Below are 22,634 nucleotides of genomic sequence, written 5' to 3' on the forward strand. Positions count from 1 at the left end.
TATAGTAAAGTTTTTTATATTTAACAATTATGAAAACATCCGTTATTAGACTTTATTAGTTATAAGTAATTTACCAATATACAGTGGGCAGTTGACAATTTCCATTATTTTGAAATACCTTACCTTTCACTTGAACTCCAATCCGGAAATAGATATTGACATTCCCAACATATCTTTCCAACATAATATAGTACCACTGTTCCCAGAAGGGTAAGTCTGTGTCCAGTTCACAAGGCTTCCGATCTTTACAGTCAAGAAATGTCGAGTTCTGCAGTGGAGGTGCTTTGGCTCTTATCTTCAGAATGACTGGACAGCTCTCCAGTGTTCTGTTACTTGTGCTGCAGTCTAGAAGTTGCACACTCACTCTGGAGATGTAATTTGGAACAAACACTCTGGAAAGAAAAACACATATAAATTATTTGAGACGTTGAATTTCTTTCTGTAAACTGATGCTAAGTTTGACAGTTTATGTAAGACAAGCATGCATCTATGATTCCATTCACTTTAGAATGTGCTTAATCCAATTAATTATCAAGAGGGCCAAAGTCTATTTCAGTAATAGGTTTAGTATGGCAGGGAGCAACCTTGGCAGAAAGTAAGTCCATCACAGCGTATAGCTGCATAGATTGACACTCTCTCAATTGAGAGTCACCAGAAGAAAGGTGTGTAGGAAACCATACAGAGAAAACACACACAGTCGTGTGCAAACTCCACATAAACAGTGACAAGACTGGGATTTGAACCCAGTCTTATGTAGCTCTGATCAATAGGTCATCATTTCACCTAAAGTAAAAACATTTAATAACAGAGATGTATTTAAAAAAAAAACAAATCATCCTGAACCAGCCTTCTGTAGTTCTATCCAATATACCACACTTCCATCCATCCATTATCCAACCCACTATATACTAACTACAGGGTCACGGGGGTCTGCTGGAGCCAATCCCAGCCAACACAGGGTGCAAGGCAGGAAACAAACCCCGGGCAGGGCACCAGCCCACAGCAGTATACCACACATGTATTGATTTAAATGTGTAAAATACACACACACACACATCATGTTGCACATTATGAGCAAACAACTTCCACTAGATGGTTTATCGGTCCACTCAAATACACATCCAGAATCAGCCACACCGGGCCACTTTACAAAAACCCTTGGTGTTTTTTTTAATATGGAAACTAAAATATCTGGGTAGCACTCTGTGGGGATTGAATGAATATACAAACTACACAAAATCAGCAAAGGAACCAGGCTAAGTGAGGTTCAGTTTAGCAAAGTTTCTGATTTTGTTAATAGAAAGTTAAATTTGAAGCATAATTGATCATAACATTAGATGCAAAGGTATTATCTATATAAAAATCTCTAATTGTTATAATCCCAAATGTTTTCCAAAAGTTAAATACTGTGTAGGTTTGAGGGGGTAGAAAAGGGTGATTGTCATGTAAACGTGCGACAGATAAAAGCTTCTCTGCCTTAAAGTGCTTCCTGCATTGGTTCCATATTCTGAGTGATTGACAGACAATTGGTTTATTAGTACTGTATATTGACCATATACTAATTGCATTTACTGGGACACAAAGCAGGGCATATAAAAAAGTACATCAAGATTTTATTTCTGTTGCAGACCAGGTTTGTGTATTTTCCTTAATTTGTGTCAAATCCCATGGCTTTATAGCTTGTATATTTGCCACCCAGTAATAAAACTGAAAGTTAAGTAGTGCCATGCCACCTGCTGCTTTCATTGTAGAGTCTCCCTTTGGATCCGTGGATGTTTGGAATTCCAAATAAATCCAGTTATAATTGAGTCTAACTTCTTAAAGAAATGTATGTATATGGGGATGCTCTGATATAGAAAAAGAAGCTTAGGAAGGATGTTAATCTTTATATTGTTGATTCTCCCTGCTAATGTAAGATAGAGGGTAAACCATCAGTTCACATTGAGAAAGAAAAATCGTTATTAAGCTATAATATTGTATGTATTAATGTACTAATAATCAATAAGCCATTGTTTAAACTGCCTCTGCTAATACAGCAGCAAACAGGTACTTCCATTTCTGCTTTACTTATTTTTGAAAAAAATGTTGTAACCCTTGGGCATAGTACTATCTCACGCTAAAGCTGTCACTGTAAAATGTAAGCAAGTCTGTTATAAAAAGGGAGCTCACCTCCCGCCAGATTGGGCTTTTGCTGGTAACTGTCAGTGACATTAGCTGGCAGAGGCTGCAAGAGTCTCTCTGCTCACCAAAGAATTAATAAAGAAACTGTTATATTTTTCTTCTGATCAGTGTCGGTCTGCTGTTTCCCTCGAACCTTCGACCACAGTTTTCTGGCACCCAACGTGGGGCGGAGACAGACAGGTGACTCCACGAGCAGGATCGTCCAGACTTGTTAAATTTTTTCCATGCTGATGCTTCCATGTTCATTTTCAGTTGGAGCAGATGCTACAGCATGAGGTCCTGGCTGATCCATTGCCTATCTCTTACAACTTATTCTATGGTAGGAGATCAGCTAAGACTTTAATGTACCTGTAACTTTACCTTTTCATTCTCTTTCTGAACTCTTGGTGTCCGGCTCATGCGTTTAATATAATTCAATCTTCCCAGGTTACCTAAATATAGGATATCTTAGATAGACAATCCATCCATTATCCAACCCGCTATATCCTAACTACAGGGTCACGGGGGTCTGCTGGAGCCAATCCCAGCCAACACAGGGTGCAAGGCCTTTATTAAAGATAAAAAAACACTTCTGCTAGGGGAGCACCTTCTCAGACCTTTGTGCTGCAAATGTCATCACAATACATTTACAATGTATAATGCACATGAATCTCCACATGGGAAACCCACTTGACTAGGAATTTGAACAGCATAGAGAGAGGACCAAGAAGCACACAATTACATTAATAAAGTTTACCCTTGAGCTTTGTAATTTCCCTAATAATTTCAATAACTGAATTCCTTTGCAAGTCTCATTTCATGAAAATTAAAATGGCCAGACATGCTCAAACAAAGAAGAAATTAATTACAAAAATGTGTATTTAGGTTTCTTGACTGGAAATTGCAAATTCTCACTCTGTGTGAATATGGTGTGTCTATTTATATGTGTGTGAGTGAGACTGGTCCATGTGATGGACCAGAGTTCTGTTCAATCCTGTTTTCAGTCTTTTGCCCAATTATAATGTGATTACCTTTGACCCTGCAAACTGGAAATGGATTGAGAAGTTTCTAGACTAACTTGCTGAGCACAGTCCATTGAGCGCTACAGTGCCTGCAGTCCTTGAAGGCACCTAAATGTTACACCATGTGTACATTTTCTAACTTATTTTCTATTTTTATTTGCCACATTAAAACCAATGGCAGTATGGTGACAGTGTGGTCAGTATTGATCCCTTGGGTTGAAATTCTGGCCCATGAATTATCTGCACATTCTATTCATGCATTCATGGATTATCTCTGAGTGTCCTCAAACATTTAAAAAACTTACTGCTAGGTTGTAACGTGTCTTAGCCTATATGGGATGGCCCCCATTTCATTACCATCCTATAACTGAATAGTTACAGTAGGTTTAGAAAAATGGAAGGAAATCTTTGTAGTTATAACCACAGCAGTGTGGTAAAGTGTTAACAGAGAAAAGGTATCATTTTGTGACAAGTGGTAATTTCCCCTAAGCATTCTTAAGTTTAAGAAGTATTTAATAAGTATTAGTAATTACAGCAGCAAATGGGAACTTATTTATCTTCACATGCAGAAAACCTTTACTGGATTAATTTCCCAGGTGAAAAAGATTCAGATTTGGCCATGGATTTCAACTGGAAATACTAACAATAGGCGTAATGCCATCAACTTTATTAAGCCAGTTTATCGGGAAAGTGCACCTTTAGACATTTAAAGTCTGCTTTCATCTTCTAGTGTGGCAAAATTGAAAACAAAAAGGTTTTGACAGCTTAGCCCAGAAATGCAAACTAGTGCTGTCTACAAAGGTCTGTTAAAATTTAGTGTGCCGAAAACCTTATTTTTGAAGTGATTGCAAGGTACATTTAGAATTTAGAATGATTTTATGTTCATTTTCATGAACCTTTCAGTGTTTCTATAATTTAAATCACTGTAAAATACAACCAAATTATATTTCAGCTTCTGAATTGGCCAAATTTCTGTAAATAATACTTTATGTTAATTTCTGTCAGTGGGGCGACTGAAGGAGTTGAATCATCAGTGCAGGGGCTAGCACTTCCAGCATATAAGAGAACAACATGACTCAAATGTGGGTATAGCTCTTATTATGTACCTTCAAACACTTTAACAGAAAACAGAAATGAAAAATACAAATTGCTGTAAATACTCTTCCCTTCTTTGATTTCTCTTGGTGGGCAAGGAAAGTGACATCTCAATATATTTTTGAAGAGTCTTTAAAATGTTTGTTTTAATGATACGGTATGAATCAATAAGAATCACAAACCTTCATGGAATACCCAAAGTCGGCACAAGTCGGCATTCCTGTCAATCTAAAAGATCAAAACAGGTACCCCAATGTAGCAGTAGACCTCCACCATTCTCCAACCAAGTACATCCTTGGACTAACATATCTTTCTATAATAGGCTAAGGCCAGGAACGTAAAACATCGTAGTGCAGAAGGACCTTCTTTGGATCCTCAGAATTCAGGTGGAGTGGTGGCTTTGTAGCTAAGGCTCTGTGCTGGTATCTGGAAGGGTGTCAGTTCAAATCCCATTACAGAAGGGATCCTGCTTTGTTAGGCCCTTGAGCAAGGCCCTTAACCTGGAAATTGCTCCAGGGGCACTGTACTATGGCTGACCCTCTGCTCTGACCCCCACAGGTTATGTGAAAAAAATAGTTTCCCTCAGGGATTAACAAAGTATATCAAAATAAAAAAAAGAAAAAACGTTATTTCAGTTAAAAAGTGAATCATAGATGACACTGGTAGTTAAGAAAATTAAAGATGGAAGCAAGAAGCACTTATTCATGTAAAGTGGGAATCTACTACAACTACTGAACCATGTGCAATAGTTAAAGTGAAAACTCTGGCAATTTTTGAAAACAATCTGAATGAGATATTGGATAATGCAGCTATTAGGTATCCAAACAAAGAAGATGTCCTGAAAGCTCTTCTCTTGATGTAAAAAGTCCTATCTTCTCCATTTTTATTTCCCAACTTGTCTGTCATCTGTCAGTGCACTACATCTTTCAAAACTGTTCACTGTATTTCTTCCATTTGTTTCAAGAGTTGCTAACCCGTTGTGTCTTTAGTCGAAACTCAAATCCATCCATCCATCCATTATCCAACCTGCTATATCCTAACTACAGGGTCACAGGAGTCTGCTGGAGCCAATCCCAGCCAACACAGGGAGCAAGGCAGGAAACAAACCCCGGCAGGGAGCTAAGGGACCATAGCGAAACTCAAATATATACTGTATTGGAAATAGGACCACAGCTTGCCAAACTCCACCTTGGGAGCACATACGAAACCTTTGGAAAAATGCTTGAGAAGTCTAGATGATTTAGAGCCTCTGCTTATAATTTTTCAACATGCAGAACGTGACCTTGCTGATCCACCAGAAAAACAAGGGATTTAAGCCAACTTTGGAAGTCAACATGACAATGCTCCAACACACTTGAAGTATATAAGTAAGAACGAGGAAAGAGGAGGGGAAGTTTTCTGTCCCTTGTCAAAATGATAGATGCTTTGAAGAGAGGGCTGACATCACAGACTGGACATTTGGTTTGTCTTATAAATATGTTTGAATTTCTTCATAATCCTGATAAGGTTAGTGTAGGGTTAAGCTGTTGTGTTTATTTTGTCCTGAACTGTCCCTATTCATAATAGTTGCCTCTTGGATTACAGACCAACTAGTCTGTATATATATATATATATATATATATATGTATTGTTACAGGTGGCTGGGGGTGGTACCCAGCCGGGACGCCGCGGAGGGAGGCTTACACCTACCCCAGACCACATGGAGCGACCGCCCTGGTGGCTTTGGGGACCACGGGAACTGAGCTTGGAAGCATAACCCTATAGGGGCCCGTGGTCACCGCCATGTATATGTATATATTGTTACACACATGCACATGGGGGGCAGCTTAAGGGTCAGAATAATGATAGTTCCATGCCAAACCAGGAGGTGGCAAGGTGAACTGACTTTCTCTCTCAATATCCCACGGTTCCAGTGGCCATGCAGATGCCACTTCTGGGACCCACAATAACATCACTTCTGGTCCTGGCACAAAGGAAGACATCACTTCTGGTCTCTGCCTTTAAAGCCGCCATTTTTACATACCTAAATCACTTCTGTTTTGGACTCTGAATTCTGAACAATGCAACAAATTTATCAGTTTGTAGCCTGGGCATAATATATGGGTGCCTGCCCCAAACCTTTGATGTCTCTGGTTCATCCTTGTGACAATATATAGTTTAACCTCTTGTGTACTCCTGGTTTTACTCCACACAGGGCACCAGCCCATCGTATCCACAGTCACTCTGCACTAGGCTTATTTAAGATTACCATTGAGTGTCTTTGGGGTGTGAGAGGAAAGTTTGAGTACTTAGAAAAATGCCCAGCCAAACATGAGGACAATGTGTAAACTCCATACACACAGCAATCAAGTGTGTTTATTTAAAGTCTTTTTCAGTCTGAGTTTGAAATACTTTTTGCTTCCTGAACAGATAACACCCTAGTACGATATTTCATTCAATGCAAGGCAGATGTAATGAAAAATTATGGCATTTATTAGGTATGGTTTAATAACTTTTCAAAACTTGTACAGTTCTTTGCTTCTTAAAGCACCTTGTGATTGTATGATTCTTGGAAGAGTGACATATAATATAAATATTGACTGACAAATCGTATATGAGATTTTCATCTCCATGACATGCTGCAAAAAAATCATAGCAATTGTGGCCTTCTTTGCCCCCAAAAAATCCAGCAGCTTTCAGCTACCTCTGACAGAACTGCAGCTCCCTTACGTGATGAGATATGCTTGCACATTAATGGAGGCTATGAATAGCCCATGAAAAGATCAGACCCTCATTCTCATTCTAAGCACCCTGCTATGAAACTAATGATCTATGTCTTTATCAGTTTAAGAATTTGCTAAAAGCCCATACTGTTGTACATACAACCTGCTGAAAGATGAAAAGTAAAGTTATTCAGCAGAGCTGCTATTATATGCCAAACCTAAGAAAATGAAATACAATGAAAATTGGTGGAAATGCCAAATTTCACAGAATTAAACTGTTCTTGGGATTTTCTAAATATTCCATAGCACAACAAAAAGTACATTTACCCCTTTTTCAGTCAACTTAATTATACTCCTGCTTTGTATGGCTGACAGTTAAATAATATTCTTGGGATCATCTTGACACTTTAAGAACCAGCATAAAAGGTATATTTTAAATGGACAAAGGCAGCCCATAAAAATTCAAATTACTTCATGAATGAAGAGGGATGGCATGGTGACACTGTGGTTAGTTCTGTTACGTTACAGCTCTAGAGTGGTGGATTCAAATACTAACCTGTTCACTGTATTTGTGGAGTGTGTTCATTCCCTTCAGGAGTTTATGGTTTTTGTTCCAGATACTTTTGCCGGATAAATGGGGAGGGTTACGTCAGGAAGGGCATCCGGTGTAAAATTTTGCCAAATCAATATGCGGACAACAAATTTCCATACCGGATTGGTCGAGCCCTCGGTCAACAACAACCGCCACCACTATTGTTAGCCAACAGGGTGCTGGCGGAAACTGGGCTACTGTTGGCTGAAGAAGAAGAAGGAGAAGAAGAGGGGGGAGATGTGTCTGGAAGCAGGAGGAGAGGAGGAAAGTAAATAGAGTGGAATTCAGGATAGGAACTTTGAATTATGGCAGTATGACTGGTAAGGGGAGAGAGTTAGCAGATATGATGGAAAGAAGGAAGGTTGATATATTGTGCGTGCAAGAGATTAAATGGAATGGGAATAAGGCCAGGTGGATTCAAATTGTTCTATCATGGTGTGGATGGGAGGAAAAATGGGGTAGGAGTTATTCTGAAGAAACAGTATGTCAAGAGTGTTTTGGAGGTGAAAACAGTGTCAGGCAGAGTAATGATTATGAAGCTGGAAATTGGAGGTGTGATGATGAGTGTTGTTAGTTCATATGCACCGTAAGTTGGGTGTGCAATGGGTGAGAAAGAAGATTTTTGGAGTGAGTTGGATGAAGTGATGAACAGTGTACCCAAGGGACAGAAAGTGGTGATTGGAGCGGATTTCAATGGGCATGTTGGTGAAGGGAACAGTGGAGACGAGGAGGTGATGGTGTCAAGGAGAGGAATGAAGAAAGTCAGAGGATACAAGAGTGGAGGAAGATGCACACAGGTAGATTACATCCTGTGCAGAAGAGTTGATCTGAAGGAGATTGAAGACTGCAAAGTGGTGGCAGGGGAAAGTGTAGTTAAGCAGCAAAAGATGGTGGTCTGTAGGATGACGTTGGCGATCAAGAAGAGGAAGAGAGTGAGGGCAGAGCCAAAGATCAAATGGTGGAAGCTGAAAAAGGAAGACTGCAAGGTTGAGTTTAGGGAAGAGGTGAGACAGGCACTGGGTGGCAGTGAAGAGTTACCAGACAGCTGGTAAACTACAGCAGATGTAGTAAGGGTGACAGCAAGAAGGCTGCTTGGCGTGACGTCTGGAAAGAGGAAGGAGGAAAAGCAAACCTGGTGGTGGAATGAGGAAATACAGGAGAGTATACAGAGGAAGAGGATGGCAAAAAATAAGTGAGATAGTCAGAGAGATGCAGAAAGTAGACAAGAGTACAAGCAGATAAGGTCAGAGGGTGAAGAGAGAGGTGGCGAAGGATAAAGAAAAGGCGTATGATGAGTTATATGAGAGGTTAGACACTAAGGAGGGAGAAAAGGACCTGTACCGATTGGCTAGACAGAGGGACTGAGCTGGGAAAGATGTGCAGCAGGTTAGGGTGATAAAGGATAAAGATGGAAACGTACTCACAAGCAAAGAGAGTGTGTTGAGCAGATGGAAAGAGTACTTTGTGAGGCTGATGAATGAAGAAAATGAGAGTGAGAGAAGAGGTTGGATGATGTGGAGATAGTGAATCAGGAAGTGCAACAGATTAGCAAAGAGGAAGTAAGGAAAGCTATGAAGAGGATGAAAATTGGAAAGACCGTTGGTCCAGATGACATACCTATGGAAGCATGGAGGTGTTTAGGAGAGATGGCAGTGGAGTTTTTAACCTGATTGTTTAATGGAATCTTGGAAAGTGAGAGGATGCCTGAGGAGTGGAGAAGAAGTGTACTGGTGCCGATATTTAAGAATAAGGGGGATGTACAGGACCGCAGTAACTGCAGGGGAATAAAATTGATGAGCCACAGCATGAAGTTATAGTGGAAGCTAGGTTAAAAAGTGAGGTGATGATTAGTGAGCAGCAGTATGGTTTCATACCAAGAAAGAGCACCACAAATGCAATGTTAGCTCCGAGGATGTTGATGGAAAAGTTTAAAGAAAGCCAGAAGGAGTTGCATTGCGTATTTGTGGACCCGGAGAAAGCATATGACAGGGTGCCTTGAGAGGAACTGTGGTATTGTATGAGGAAGTTGGGAGTGGCATAGAAGTATGTAAGAGTTGTACAGGATATGTACGAGGAAAGTGTGACAGAGGTGAGGTCTGCGGTAGGAGTGACGGATGAATTCAACGTGGAGGTGGAATTACATCAGGGATCAGCTCTGTGCCCTTTCTTATTTGCAATGGTGATGGACAGGTTGACAGACGAGATTAGACAGGAGTCCCCGTGGACTGTGATGTTTGCTGATGACATTGTGATCTGTAGCGATAGTAGGGAGCAGGTTGAGGAGACCCTGCAGAGGTGGAGATATGCTCTAGAGAGGAGAGGAATGAAGGTCAGTAGGAACAAGACAGAATGTGTGTAAATGAGAGGGAAGTCAGTGGAATGGTGAGGATACAGGGAGCAGAGTTTGCGAAGGTGGATGAGTTTAAATACTTGGGATCAACAATACAGAGTAATGGGGACTGTGGAAAAGAGGCGAAGAAGAGAGTGCTGGCAGGGTGGAATGGGTGGAGAAGAGTGTCAGGAGTAATTTGTGACAGACGGATATCAGCAAGAGTGAAAGGGAAGGTCTACAGGACAGTAGTGAGACCAGCTATGTTATATGGGTTGGAGACGGTGGCACTGACCAGAATGCAGGAGACAGAACTGGAGGTGGCAGAGTTAAAGCTGCTAAGATTTGCATTGGGTGTGACGAGGATGGATAGGATTAGAAATGAGTACATTAGAGGGTCAGCTCAAGTTGGAGGTGAGATTGCGTTGGTTTGGACATGTACAGAGGAGAGATGCTGGGTATATTGGTAGAAGGATGCTAAGGATAGAGCTGCCAGGGAAGAGGAAAAGAGGAAGGCCTAAGAGAAGGTTTATGGAGGTGGTGAGAAAGGACATGTTGGGTGTAACAGAACAGGATGCAGAGGACAGAAAGATATGGAAGAAGATGATCCACTGTAGCAACCCTCAACAGGAGCAGCCGAAAGAAGAAGAAGTACCAGATACTCTGGCTCTCCTTCCAACGATGTAAATGTCTGGTTAATTAGCAATGCTAAACATGTTGGTGGGTGTCTCAGTGACAGGGCCGCGTGAGGGAGTGGCCTCTTGGCCTGGGTTAGTTCCTGTCTTCTGCTACCAAATGAGTAAAGAATAAAAAAATGAAGAAAACTGGGATTAAGTGCAATTTATTTAATTTCCTTTCTGGGCAACATTCTCAATTTATCCTTTTCCTAAACCATTTTGTTTACTGTTTGGTTGATCGAAACCAGCGCCAGTTAGTGAATGATCAAGTGAAGGGTGTAAATGGCCTCGAATAGTCATCCATTGCAGGAAAGTCATACATAAACTTAAAGTCTCCAGTTAATCTCAAATGCATGTGTTATGGATGTGGGAGAAGATCAATGTACCTGCATATTGTGTCTTGGAAGAGTCCAATGGTGAAACCTTTGGTTGTTGCTCTATTAAGTCACACATACCAGCCTACCATGGACATGCTGTGACCCGACATTTGCGCCGACAAATTAGCGCCGATTAAAACGCGGCGTCAAAATCGCGCCGACAAAATCGCACAGACAAAATGGTCCCGACAAAATCGTGAAAGTTTAATTAAATATGAATTACTAGTTTAAAGCATATATAATAATGTTTATTTTACAAGTCAATATTATGAGACGCGGAATGCCATCAGCACGGCACGCAGATAGTCCTTAAGATCACGCCATGCATATGTAGGAAGAACTGCAGCAAGACGTCTTGATAGTTGAGCGTATTTAGACTTGCTGGCTGCCTGACTGCTGGTAATTCCGCTTTGTATACAACACGTTATGCCAACCCTCGACTGAGTTATTTGTTCGCGGCATGCCATCAGCACTTAAAACAGTTACAACCTAGCACATAATGTGTACATAATGCGCATGTACGCGTCCCACTCTCTTGGCCTCTCTCGCAATTTTGTCGGTGCGCATTTGTCGAAAACCAGTTAGCAGGTTTGTCGGCGCTCATTTGTCCATCGTGGTTTTGTCAGGGCGCATATGTCTATCAAGCTTTTGTCGGTGAACCTGGACATGTAGTTTCCAGCTACACTTGAGGTCACTGGAAGGATGAACTGGGTTTGATTGCATCTATGTTTCTCTTATCTTTAGAACCACAAGTGGTTTATTAGAAACAGTACAAGGTAAAGCACAGAATGGTGTTCAGAAATGTATTCATGCAATATACAGTAACATTCTCTAAACTACAGTTGATAATGTGCCAAAAAAGCAGAAGTAAAGCGAATGGATTGGCAATTAATAACTGTACAACCTGAATGGATAGCAGGTCTTCTTTCTAGGCATCCTGGCACTCAATGTGCCTAGATTTCTCTCTTTCAATCTTGGAGCTGACAAATCATGTTTATCCACCATGGTCTCTGGATGGAGACCATTGAAGGATAGAGAGACCACAAGGTTCTGGTGGACACTTGTCATTTTGTTGGTGTTGGGTTTTCTTACTACACTCCTTGAACCAGTGGGGTGCATGTGCATGCCTCATATATTTTGAGCCAATCCTGATCATCCATAACTTATGTATGTTCCCAAACCTTCTGCCAATTGCTATTCTGCTCATGGCTGGGGGCTACAGCAAAACATATATATTTTGGCCTTTGCAAGTTCCTAACTGTTTTTAAGATGGTAAGGAAGATAAGGCATCAAGTTAGTCATTGTCAAGTTCCTCTTTTGACTGGTTTGGCCCTGTCGTGCAGTGAGTAAAGCAAACAATTGTAACTGAACACAGTTACAGTGAAAATTTCCTCTGGAATACAATAATTGTTTTGTAATTAATGCTTTATTTCTATTAAGGTATATGAAAATATAAAGCAGTACTCCAAACCCATGAAGACATGAAAACATGCAAACTCTACATGGACAGTGACCAAGCCAACATTTGAACATAGGTCTATCGTAACAGCAGTTTCAAAGTAGAAAAGACAGATGTAAGGTAGTAATGCTCACTGATTATGATTAACAACATGTTGCATTTTAATTAGCACATGCAAGTAAGAATTTCACTTTATTCAGTACATGTGACAATATAGACTGTATAACTCTATTATATTTGGCTTGTGAGACTGTATTTGTATATGCTGCGTGTGCATTGACAGTTAGGGTAATTTCTTAGAAACTGCTGGTTTCTTTTTGTCCTCCTTAAGCAAGTTACACACAATTATCAATTATAACTCAAAGTCTATATATAGACTCTGGCCAAAACAAATATGAGTTTGGAAAATGGATAGATGAATGCAACAAAATCAAAGTATACCCAGTGATTAATTAATTTAGAACCAAACTAGTGGTGCACTAGCATTCAACAAGAGCGTGGGGAGAGGGACCACCATTGAACTCTGAATGCTGCAATATAACAGCAATTGATTGAGCCGAGTGGGGTTATATCCCAGTGAAAGTCCCTGTACCACAGGATCAGTGTAAGCTAAGAAACTCTTACTGGAGGCCCACTTCTTGTTTGCTGAACACTGATACCATGGGTTATACAATTAGTTGGATATGGATAATATTATCAGTTAGGATATGAGTATCATAAGTAGACAAATTGCAGTTTACACAAATAGACAGTCTGGAAACAAAGAAAACAGTAATATTATATGGAAAAGCCACTTTTCATATGTACACTCAGTCACTGTCTGTCAAAGACAGATTCAGCCTCACTTTGACCATGCAAATTCCCTTTAAGGTGTGTGCCCATCTCCTGTCATCCATTGTGCACTCCTGCTGAGAATTAAAGTCCTTTCCATAGCACTTTCATCACAGGTTCATCCAATTAACGGTCTTGTTTATTGAACAACTGTATACAGCACAATTGTACTCTAAGACCCTTCCTAAGAAGACCAATTCTTTTACTTTCCCATTTTTAAAGGCCTCGGGAAATTCAACTCGCTGCCACTCAACCATCTGTTCCTGCCCAGCCTATTGGAATACCCCCATCTTGTGCTCTTCAGCCTGTGAAACTCCCACAGACAGACTCCAGTCCTATCTGTAAAGAGCTTTCTGCACTCTGCTACGATATTTACTCATGATCCCAATAATGGACAATGAGTAATTATTAACACTATAACTTGTTTTAAAATGTTTTCATTGAACCTACCTACAATTTTGATTTTTGGGCTTTCAGGTGGTCCACACTGTTTATTTTAGGGACCCAGATTCCTGGGAACCCTCATATTTCATACTTTGATACCACTACTACTACTACTACTATTACTTGAGCTGTGAGACTGAAGTGTTAGATATGATGCTACCTTTCCATCCAGTAAAAAGCAGAAGAGACTTAATTGTGTATAAAGAATACTTTATAATACCTTATAACTTGTTATTATGCTTAGTAAATTGTTTACAGTTTTATCAACTGAAATGACAAATATAGATTAACCTGTGATGGATTAAATTTTAGTCTGGGGCTGGATCCTGCTTTGCACCTCAATGAGTTTTAACCCATTGACATAAACTGGTTTAAGAGGATTTGATACTGGATGGATGGATGGATGGATGGATGGATGGATGAATATATTGATGTACATTGCTTGTATTTGACTGGAAGTGGGAAAAGGGCCGTCATTTTTGCTGTTTTTTTCCACATACTGAATGGGCATGGAGGGACAAGAGGATTCCTAGGGTTGTTTGTTCACAGTAAAACCAGGCAACTTTAGTCATGAAAGGTAATAAAAAAATGTATGGACATTCGATACCCATAACTATATGTCTTACAAAACAAAGAACCAGTATTCAGTAGTTAGCATCATGTATGGCATTAATCAGTTCGTTAGAAGCTCAGGCTGTTGGAGACTGTCTAAACAAGGAGCCCAAAGTAGACAGCCATTTCGACTGATGTAGATCCACCAGACTTCAAGGAAGCCAGCATGGCAACACAACTGACCACATCTCGACTTGTGAGATGATAGAAGCCGGATGATATGAGCTGCAGCTCAGACAATTCACATGGAAGAACAGTTCTGGTTGACAGCCACTTTTATATATTCAACCGACTCTTCTTGTCAGTAGGAAGACACAAGTAACATAAAACAGTAAAACCTGACTGCAGATGCTAATGTGCAACTTTCAGGAATCTGTAGGAAAAAGTTCTTCCCTTGCAAAATGTCTCCCAGTTTTGCTTAGGTTCAGGCATAGGCAGAGTTAGGAAGAAAAGGCAGAGGAACCCTGATATCTATATAACCATAACCAGCACAGTTGTGCAGATTTTAATCTTAATGGCACAGTAGCTATAGGATGAATGTTATGTCGACATATGGTTATTTTAATATGACAATGTCATTTTACTTTCTTGTAAGGCTGTATCTAGAAATACAAGACTCGCATGGGTGCCACATCTCTTTGCAGCATTTACAAAAGTGTTTAACTTTAGAAAAGAAAAATGTTTTTAGCTGATGAAAATGTCACATATGTGCCTTCAAACTTCATTCAAAATGGAAGCTAAGGATAATGTTTCTCTCTGCTGGCAAAGATCTGAAGAAAGTGACAAGCGTTTACATTTTATACAATGTAACTAATAATGATCTCACTTTTTTCCTCATACGAGTACAAATATGTCAATGGGCAACCAAATAGTTATGCTGATCTATTCTTTGAGTTGTTCGGTAACCAGGAAACTTCTAGACAGGCGCAGAATTTCATGTAAAAAGCAAAGTAATTTAGATATTTTGCTTCTTCATGGACAGTTACTCAAAAGCTGAAAAGAATGATTGGAAAGTGGACTTGGATTGATACCTTCACTGTTCTTTATTAGTGACACATTTTCATCCATTTTTCAATTTGACATTCTATTCATACATGCTTGTTATACAATGCTGATAGCATTTGAGGACTGTTTACTCCTTGTATACTTATTATCCACCAACAAATTTACTGAGTCTGCTTTTTCTAATTTATTTTTGACAGTCAGAGCCCATCCCAACAGCATGGAGTGAAAGGCAGGAGCCATCCATGGAGAGGTGATCTGGTCTGTCAGCCACATTCTGCTTTAAGATGGCTCTTGGCATTAGGGAAAATGTGGTATAAGCCAACAACAGGTGGCATGAGTGAGGCTGACATCGACATTCACATTCAGCATATTGTACAGAACCTGCACGCGACTGTCACAAAACTGCAAAGGATTGGAATCACTAGGCTTTAATATACAAGGGATTCATTTTTCTCCATTAGCAGTTTATACTTTTCTTTCCTCATTAATTTTGCTGCTCTTGAAATTTCATTGAAATTATGTATTGAATCCTAAAAAAGTCTTTTTTAAGATTGCATTTTACAACAATGCAAAAATGATTTGAGGCAATACAGTAAATTGAAAAAACTGCACAATACCAAATATATTTGTTTTTTCATATGTTTGGGGGAAATATTAAAAAATAATCACTGACAATTGTCCTTAGGGCCAACAGTTCATCCTCACAGGTTTGTAATAAATGTAAAATGAGAAAAGAATTGCCAGAATAAACAACTAGGGAAGTAGCTTAGAGCATTTTGCCCAAGTCATTCAGCTCTGGAAAAATGATTAAGTTGTCTTGTTCAATTTGATACTCCATCCCTTTAAATTCTCTGTGACGGACTGACACCCCATTTGGGGTTGGATTTAGACTTCTGCCCAGTGTTGCCAGGGATAGGGTCTTACCCCATGCAGTCCTCACATAGAGGGTTTGAGAACATCATGCCATGTTCTTTTTATCAGTTTCACATTATTAAAAATAACAAACTTCCATGTTTTATCTATTAATTTCTGATGGGGATTGCAAATGAATTTTAACAATTTATTTTTAACCATAGATAAATTTGAAAGATGCTGTATAAACAGATAAATAGGTAAAAAAGGCACTGTTTAAAATAGAGAGTTAGATACTTTTTTGTTCGTAACACTATCTTATGTATCGAAGATGCTGAAGCTTCCAGTTTAGGCAAATGTTTAAGCAAATGGAGATTCAAAAGTGACATGACTGAAATTTCCAAAACTATGAAAGGAAATTGCATGGTGGATCACAGTTGTTGCTTTAAGTTCTTCAGCATGGGGACAAAGATGGAAACTTGCTCAGGTTAGATTTCACAAAAACAATCGAAGTAATGTGGTAGGACTTTAGGTACCTTTAAAACTTGACTTGATGTTGTTTTGGAGAAATTAGGTGATCAGAATCTGTAAACTATGTTGGGATGAAAGGCTTATTATCATCATTGTTACATTTCATTGCAGTTTTTGGACTGCAGTTAAAACACTGTGTTACGTGTAGTAATAAGTGAAACAATCTGTGTTAAAATAGATTTGCTGCTAAATGCAGTGTTTTACTCTACAAAACAAATATCAAAATAAATTGTGTTTCATTTCATGCATAATTCATGCTATTCACACAATTTTCCAATTTTATTTTGAAAGCACTTTCACTAATTAATTCTTCATACATCTGCCTATCTTTTAGCATTTAAACAATGATCTCCTTATCAGACAAAATTACCGAAAGTGTGCATATTTTCAACTAGGATGAGACAATTGCTAACTAATAATGGGAGAAGGATGTGATAGCAGCGACTTTGCATGTATTCAGTTTTTGCTGCTGAAAAAACATTGTAATGTGCACAATGTTGCATTTTTAAAACACGTATAACACAACTCTGTAGTGATTTTAATGAGAGGCAGAAACACAATTGATTTTACCAGTATGGTACAAATTCCATGATTTATGCAACAGAAGAAAATAATCCTGGTGAACACAGAATTGTGAATAAGGCTTCAAGGAGCAGTATTTCCTGTTTTCTACCAATAACCCCTTTATAACATAAAAAAATTCTGTAGTGAGTTTGCATTTCAGAATTGCAATTAGATCAGTTTTATAGAAATACATGAATTAAAACTTGCCCATCTAACTCATCATTAGTTAGATACATATATAGGTATTTGTTTATGCAAGATAAAACTACCAACAATAGCCATCCACATGTATACAGAATGATACAAGATCTTCACACAACATGTTATTTTAAACTATAAAGCAAACCACATAAAAGAAAGAGGTCATATCCATAACGTGTTGGTTGCACAGCGGTTTCTGTGCCACGTCTTCATAGTCGTGTTGAAATTGTCACACATGGACTCCTGAGGATCACTTTCCAGACTCTGATAAGGTATGCATTTCCACCCCAAGTTGAAAAGGGACATGGTTGGTAACTGTATCATCTCTTTTTTTCCATACAGTGCTGGGGGTTGGGGCATGGTTAGCACCCCAAATTTTCTATGTAATTGCAGTTGTTCTTCCTTCTTTTAAAAAATCCTATTATAGTTGCTGTCTATATTGAATTTGCATGGCTTAGTGTGGATTTTCTTCTGGATACTCCCATTTTCTATCTCAGTGATAAACAGGTTAGGTTGACAGGGAATTGCAAATTAATCAATTTATATACTTGCAAGGGAACTGATGAGAATGGCAAGGAACTTGACTCAAAGATATAGTCCATCCATCTATTTTCCAGACGACTCATCCAGTTTTTGGGTTGTCGGGAGAAGTGGATTCTACCAACAGCAATGACCATAAAACTGCACAAGTTCTTCACAGCTATATGCGCCTGTCGCCGATGGGTGATGCAAGGGACATTATAAATGCAGGGAACTGTATACCTTGGCCAGTGAACTGGCACGGACTATGCCCATTATTATGCTCAGATATATTACACTAGCCATGTGTGCCCAACTACGTTGCACATGTTAAAGTTGTCTGTGAAGGGCTCCCTGTTTAAACGCGGCTGCCAGTTGTGAACTGGGCCCTTCATCGCACAGCATTATGATTTTTTATAAGGGAAACAAAATTACAAAAGAAAACCCTTGGATATTGATTCGATAGGAACAGCCTACTCGGAATCACTGTCTGAATAGTAATTATGTGGTGGTGTAGGAGCATTTCTGCTTCAGTCCATTCACAGTCTGTCTCGTTATCACGAAACGCTGTCGTTTCCTCTCACAATCTTTTCTCAACCGTTCTCTAATCTCGCAGGTTGCTTTGTGGTAATCCAAAGAGTAAGGCAATATACACGGAGCAATTTTTATAAAAGGGGGACACATAGGTATCCAGGCTCTTTAAAGCATAAATAGGGATCACTTTACTGACAGGTGAGCAAGCCACGGTACAACTGTGAGACGCACAGCACTTGCTGGCTACAACGTAACAATAATAATTTCCGGAATGTGCTCTTACGTTGTCATTCATTTTACCCACTGTCTTTCTTTCATTCATATGTTACGTAGGCACGCACCTTTTATCTTCGGCGATCTCATTCTCTAACCAGGCCTCAGGAGCTAACCAGCATAACACTGTCCACCACCCCTTTCGATATTCCGGCACATTCTTGACATCCGTGCGTAACAACAACGTACTAAACTGGAAGGTGGTCTACACATGTGTCGAATTCGCGGACAAACAAAGATCAAGATCTAAATGAAGATCTCTTTAGTTAATTTAAAGCACAACAATTTGTTTAGTTTGAATGTCTGTGTTTTGAGGTGTGACTGGAGTACTATAGTCTTCAGTAGTATAAGCCTGGAGGAGATTCTTAATGCAATGCCTATGTTTTAGCTGTCTCTCTACTGCCATCTAGTGCTTCTTCTTCTAATTCATTCGCGGACAAGCAAAGATCAAGATCCAAATGAAGATTATATATAGAGATTAATAGGAATGTGAACTGGAGAGCCACAGTGGCCTTAATGTTTTTCTTCTTTTACTCATTTTTAATATACTTTTAAATAAACATCCAAATGAAATTTTAAACAGAAGAATTCTTATCTCAATATCAGACCAATTTAATGTACATAAGAAGAGGTGAGTTAATTCATTCATTCATTAAGATTCAATTTTCTAACTTGCTGAATTAATTTGTGATATAATAGATCTCTTAGAATGAAACAGGTAATTCAACTTCCTTGTATAATATGCACAATACTAAAGCATTAAACATGAATGTAGTATATTTGAGCAAAAGTTAAGAGAGAAGCAGTTTATGAAGAGCCACTTTAATGCTTAATCTCAGCCATTAAAAGCCTCCAAGCATCTGTTTAACCACTTTAGCAAAATGTAGTTAAGTATCTGATTGTGTGAAAAGCCAGGGTTCAGCACCTCAATATTTACAGCTGCTTGCTTGCTCTGTTTAGCAGTTCCTTTCTTTTTCTTTTCTTTTTTATATAGAATGACACATTGCTGCTTCCGTTTTGACTTAAGTAAGAGCAATTTGGAAGGATGGTTTGAGTCAGCTGCTTTTCCCCTGAGTTCTTCCTTGGAATGCCACATAATAATGACAGATGCTGTCATTACAGTATATCAGTAACACTAGCAAGAGAGACAAAGAATATATACTTACTTATAGAGTGCTGATCTGTTGTGAACAGGGATCATCTGATCTATCAAATATCCGGGATACAGGACTGGAATACTAATCATTCTCTGCACAATTAATTGAGGCTGAAAGAGGTACTGACATTCTTCATAGAGTCCCTGTAAGAAAAATAAAATGGAATACATTGAGATTATCTGCTATGATTCACTATGTGACCCAATATATATATATATATTTATATCTGTGTAGGTGTGTATTATGGGGAACCACTGAGAAATATATTGTCCATTTAGATTATTCCATTTATTTGTATATATTTATTGGTTCAGAAACCAGAGTAAACATATTCTAATAAATATATAGGAATGGATGTATATATCTGAGCAAATGTATTGAAACCAACATATATATATCATTTAACACTTACAGTATATTCATATACTATATTACTATGTATTTATTTAATCTTAATGCTATATGTTTATATTTTTCACAATATGAGGACAAACCCTCAGTAACATACACACACATATTCTGGCTGTGTTTGAGCATGTTCTGTGATGGGCTTGACAGATCCAAAGGCTAGTCCGATCAATTACTGCATTAACAGAGGATTGGATATAGATTTTTTCAAAAGCCTTCATAATAACTCATAATAACTAGCAATTATGCTTCACTCTTCTATTTTCATCAGCCAGACCTGTACCATGGCATTCCCACTACATCCAATTCAGGATCTCCAGGGTTCAGAGCCTATCCCAAGCAACAGACACAAGGCATAAACCAATCTTTGATGAGGTGCTAGCAGACTGCAGGGTTCACTCATATACACGGCCACTTGAGGCCAATTAAGAATTGTCAGGCAATGTAACATATGTGTTTTCAAGATGTGGGAGGCAAAGTAGAGAAACAACACCCACTAATCAGAAAAAACACAGACAGGTACACTTAAAATGTACAAACTTCACAAAGGTAGTGTCTGAACAGGGATTTGAATCTGGGTCTCTAGAACTGTGAGGCAGCATAACTAACCAGTCTAATTTGAATATTCTGAGCTTAGTATAATGATCTTGATTCTTCTGAATTTCATGTCATATTGTAATCTAATTCTATCACTTCATATTTATGTATGCAAACTCCTAATAAACAGTGACATTTGTTAATGATCTTATATTTTACCGTATTGTTCTGAATTGTACACCTGTTTGCTTTGTAAAATGCAATGGTGTGCACTGAGAAGAACACCATATTAAATAAAGATTAATTTCTATGCAATCGAGAAAATGTTATGAAAAACACTGTAAATTACAGCAAAGGAGAAAAAAGGTTTTGAACACTGCAGAATAGGGACTATAAAAACTGTTAATTTTCTTTTTCTAAATATTGAACTGGTTGGATGTTATTTATAATCACTGCTTTTGATAATATCTTGAGGTATGCAAAATAATGGGGCTATTAGGAGAACAGTCAACATAGGTTTTGACAGGTGTTGACTTAAAATGATGTGATAAAATGTAAACATTCTAACAAGGTAAAAGATACATTTGAGATCAGGCATAATGGAAAATAAATTACAGTAAGCAAATTAAACTTGAGTACTATACTGTGTGCTGGTGGTTCTTCTTGAAATTTACATCTGAAATCTGTAATGTGCATTTATCATTTCTTTGTGCCATGAGTTGGTTTGAAGAACAATATTAGTACTCTAAATAGTCTAGAGAATGAATGTCTTGCCTGTGTCAAAGCCAGATTCCCAAAGTCGTTTCAGGAAGTGAAGAATACCTTTATTGACACGTATGTGAAGGCACTCAATGCATGGAAAGAGATGATTGACTTACAGATGGTGGTAAAACACTTAACTATTACAGAAGTACATGATTAGTTTAATTTCTCATGTTCTTGCTAGTTACTGATAAACAGGACTCATGGAGTCACGATTCTGCTATATACTAGATTATACTAGTTCTGTTATCCATACTTGTCCTAGTGCTAAAACAGCAGCAGGACTGGGTCACAGATAAAGAGGCCTTAATTAAAATGCTTTCCAAGAGTGCTAAACGCTAACGTTAACAGTTAACAAGTAAAGACGTCACTGAAAAAAAATCAATATACAGTATAATCAATTTGTGAAAACAATATTAATCAATAAAAATCAACTCTCAAACAGAGAGCTTTTATGAATGCTTGTTGAGATGTTTCTAGAGGAAATAATGTCTTAAACATTTTGTAACTCTAGGACTTCTCCATATACAGTAATTATTCTAGGGCATACTTTAAGGTGGATAGAAGAAGATATTGATTACTTCTCAGTGTTATGAGCCCTTAGTTCTTACAATAAATCTGTCACTTTTAATATAGTGGAAATTATTCTACAGTATTTCAGTCTTTTAAAATACACTTTTACTGTATGTGTTTTTTTTTTTTTTGTTTTTTTTTATTTATTAATTTTATTACAATCAATACATAGCAATCAAGTTTTTACAAAAAAAAGAATTATGCTAAGAACAGATCGATCCCCACCCTTGAGAGAGAGAGCAAGCCAAACGGTGTAAAATTTAAGGCTTTTAAAAATACCTAAATCAACAAATTCTCTGTGCTTTATAAAATCATTTCAAAATATTACTGATTAGATCCTGCCATGTTTTGAAAAAAGTCTGCACAGATCCTCTAACTGAGTATTTGATTTTTTCCAATTTTAAATAATATAACACAT

At 38.4% G+C, this 22,634-nt stretch overlaps 1 protein-coding gene across 2 annotated transcripts in view; it reads right to left on the minus strand.

Moving 5' to 3' along the window:
• The window catches only part of tmem8b (transmembrane protein 8B), a 667,786-nt gene that overhangs the window by 179,975 nt on the left and 465,177 nt on the right, over positions 1-22,634 (minus strand). For both annotated transcript variants that reach the window (XM_039758605.1, XM_039758606.1), the window contains exons 4-5: positions 19,946-20,079; positions 124-392 (exon numbers count right to left, since the gene is read on the minus strand). In XM_039758605.1, coding sequence (XP_039614539.1) covers positions 124-392; positions 19,946-20,079 — 403 coding nt within the window. The remainder of the gene's footprint in view (positions 1-123; positions 393-19,945; positions 20,080-22,634) is intronic.

This window comes from Polypterus senegalus, chromosome 7, assembly GCF_016835505.1.
Source record: "Polypterus senegalus isolate Bchr_013 chromosome 7, ASM1683550v1, whole genome shotgun sequence".
NCBI classification, from domain to species: Eukaryota; Metazoa; Chordata; class Cladistia; order Polypteriformes; family Polypteridae; genus Polypterus; species Polypterus senegalus.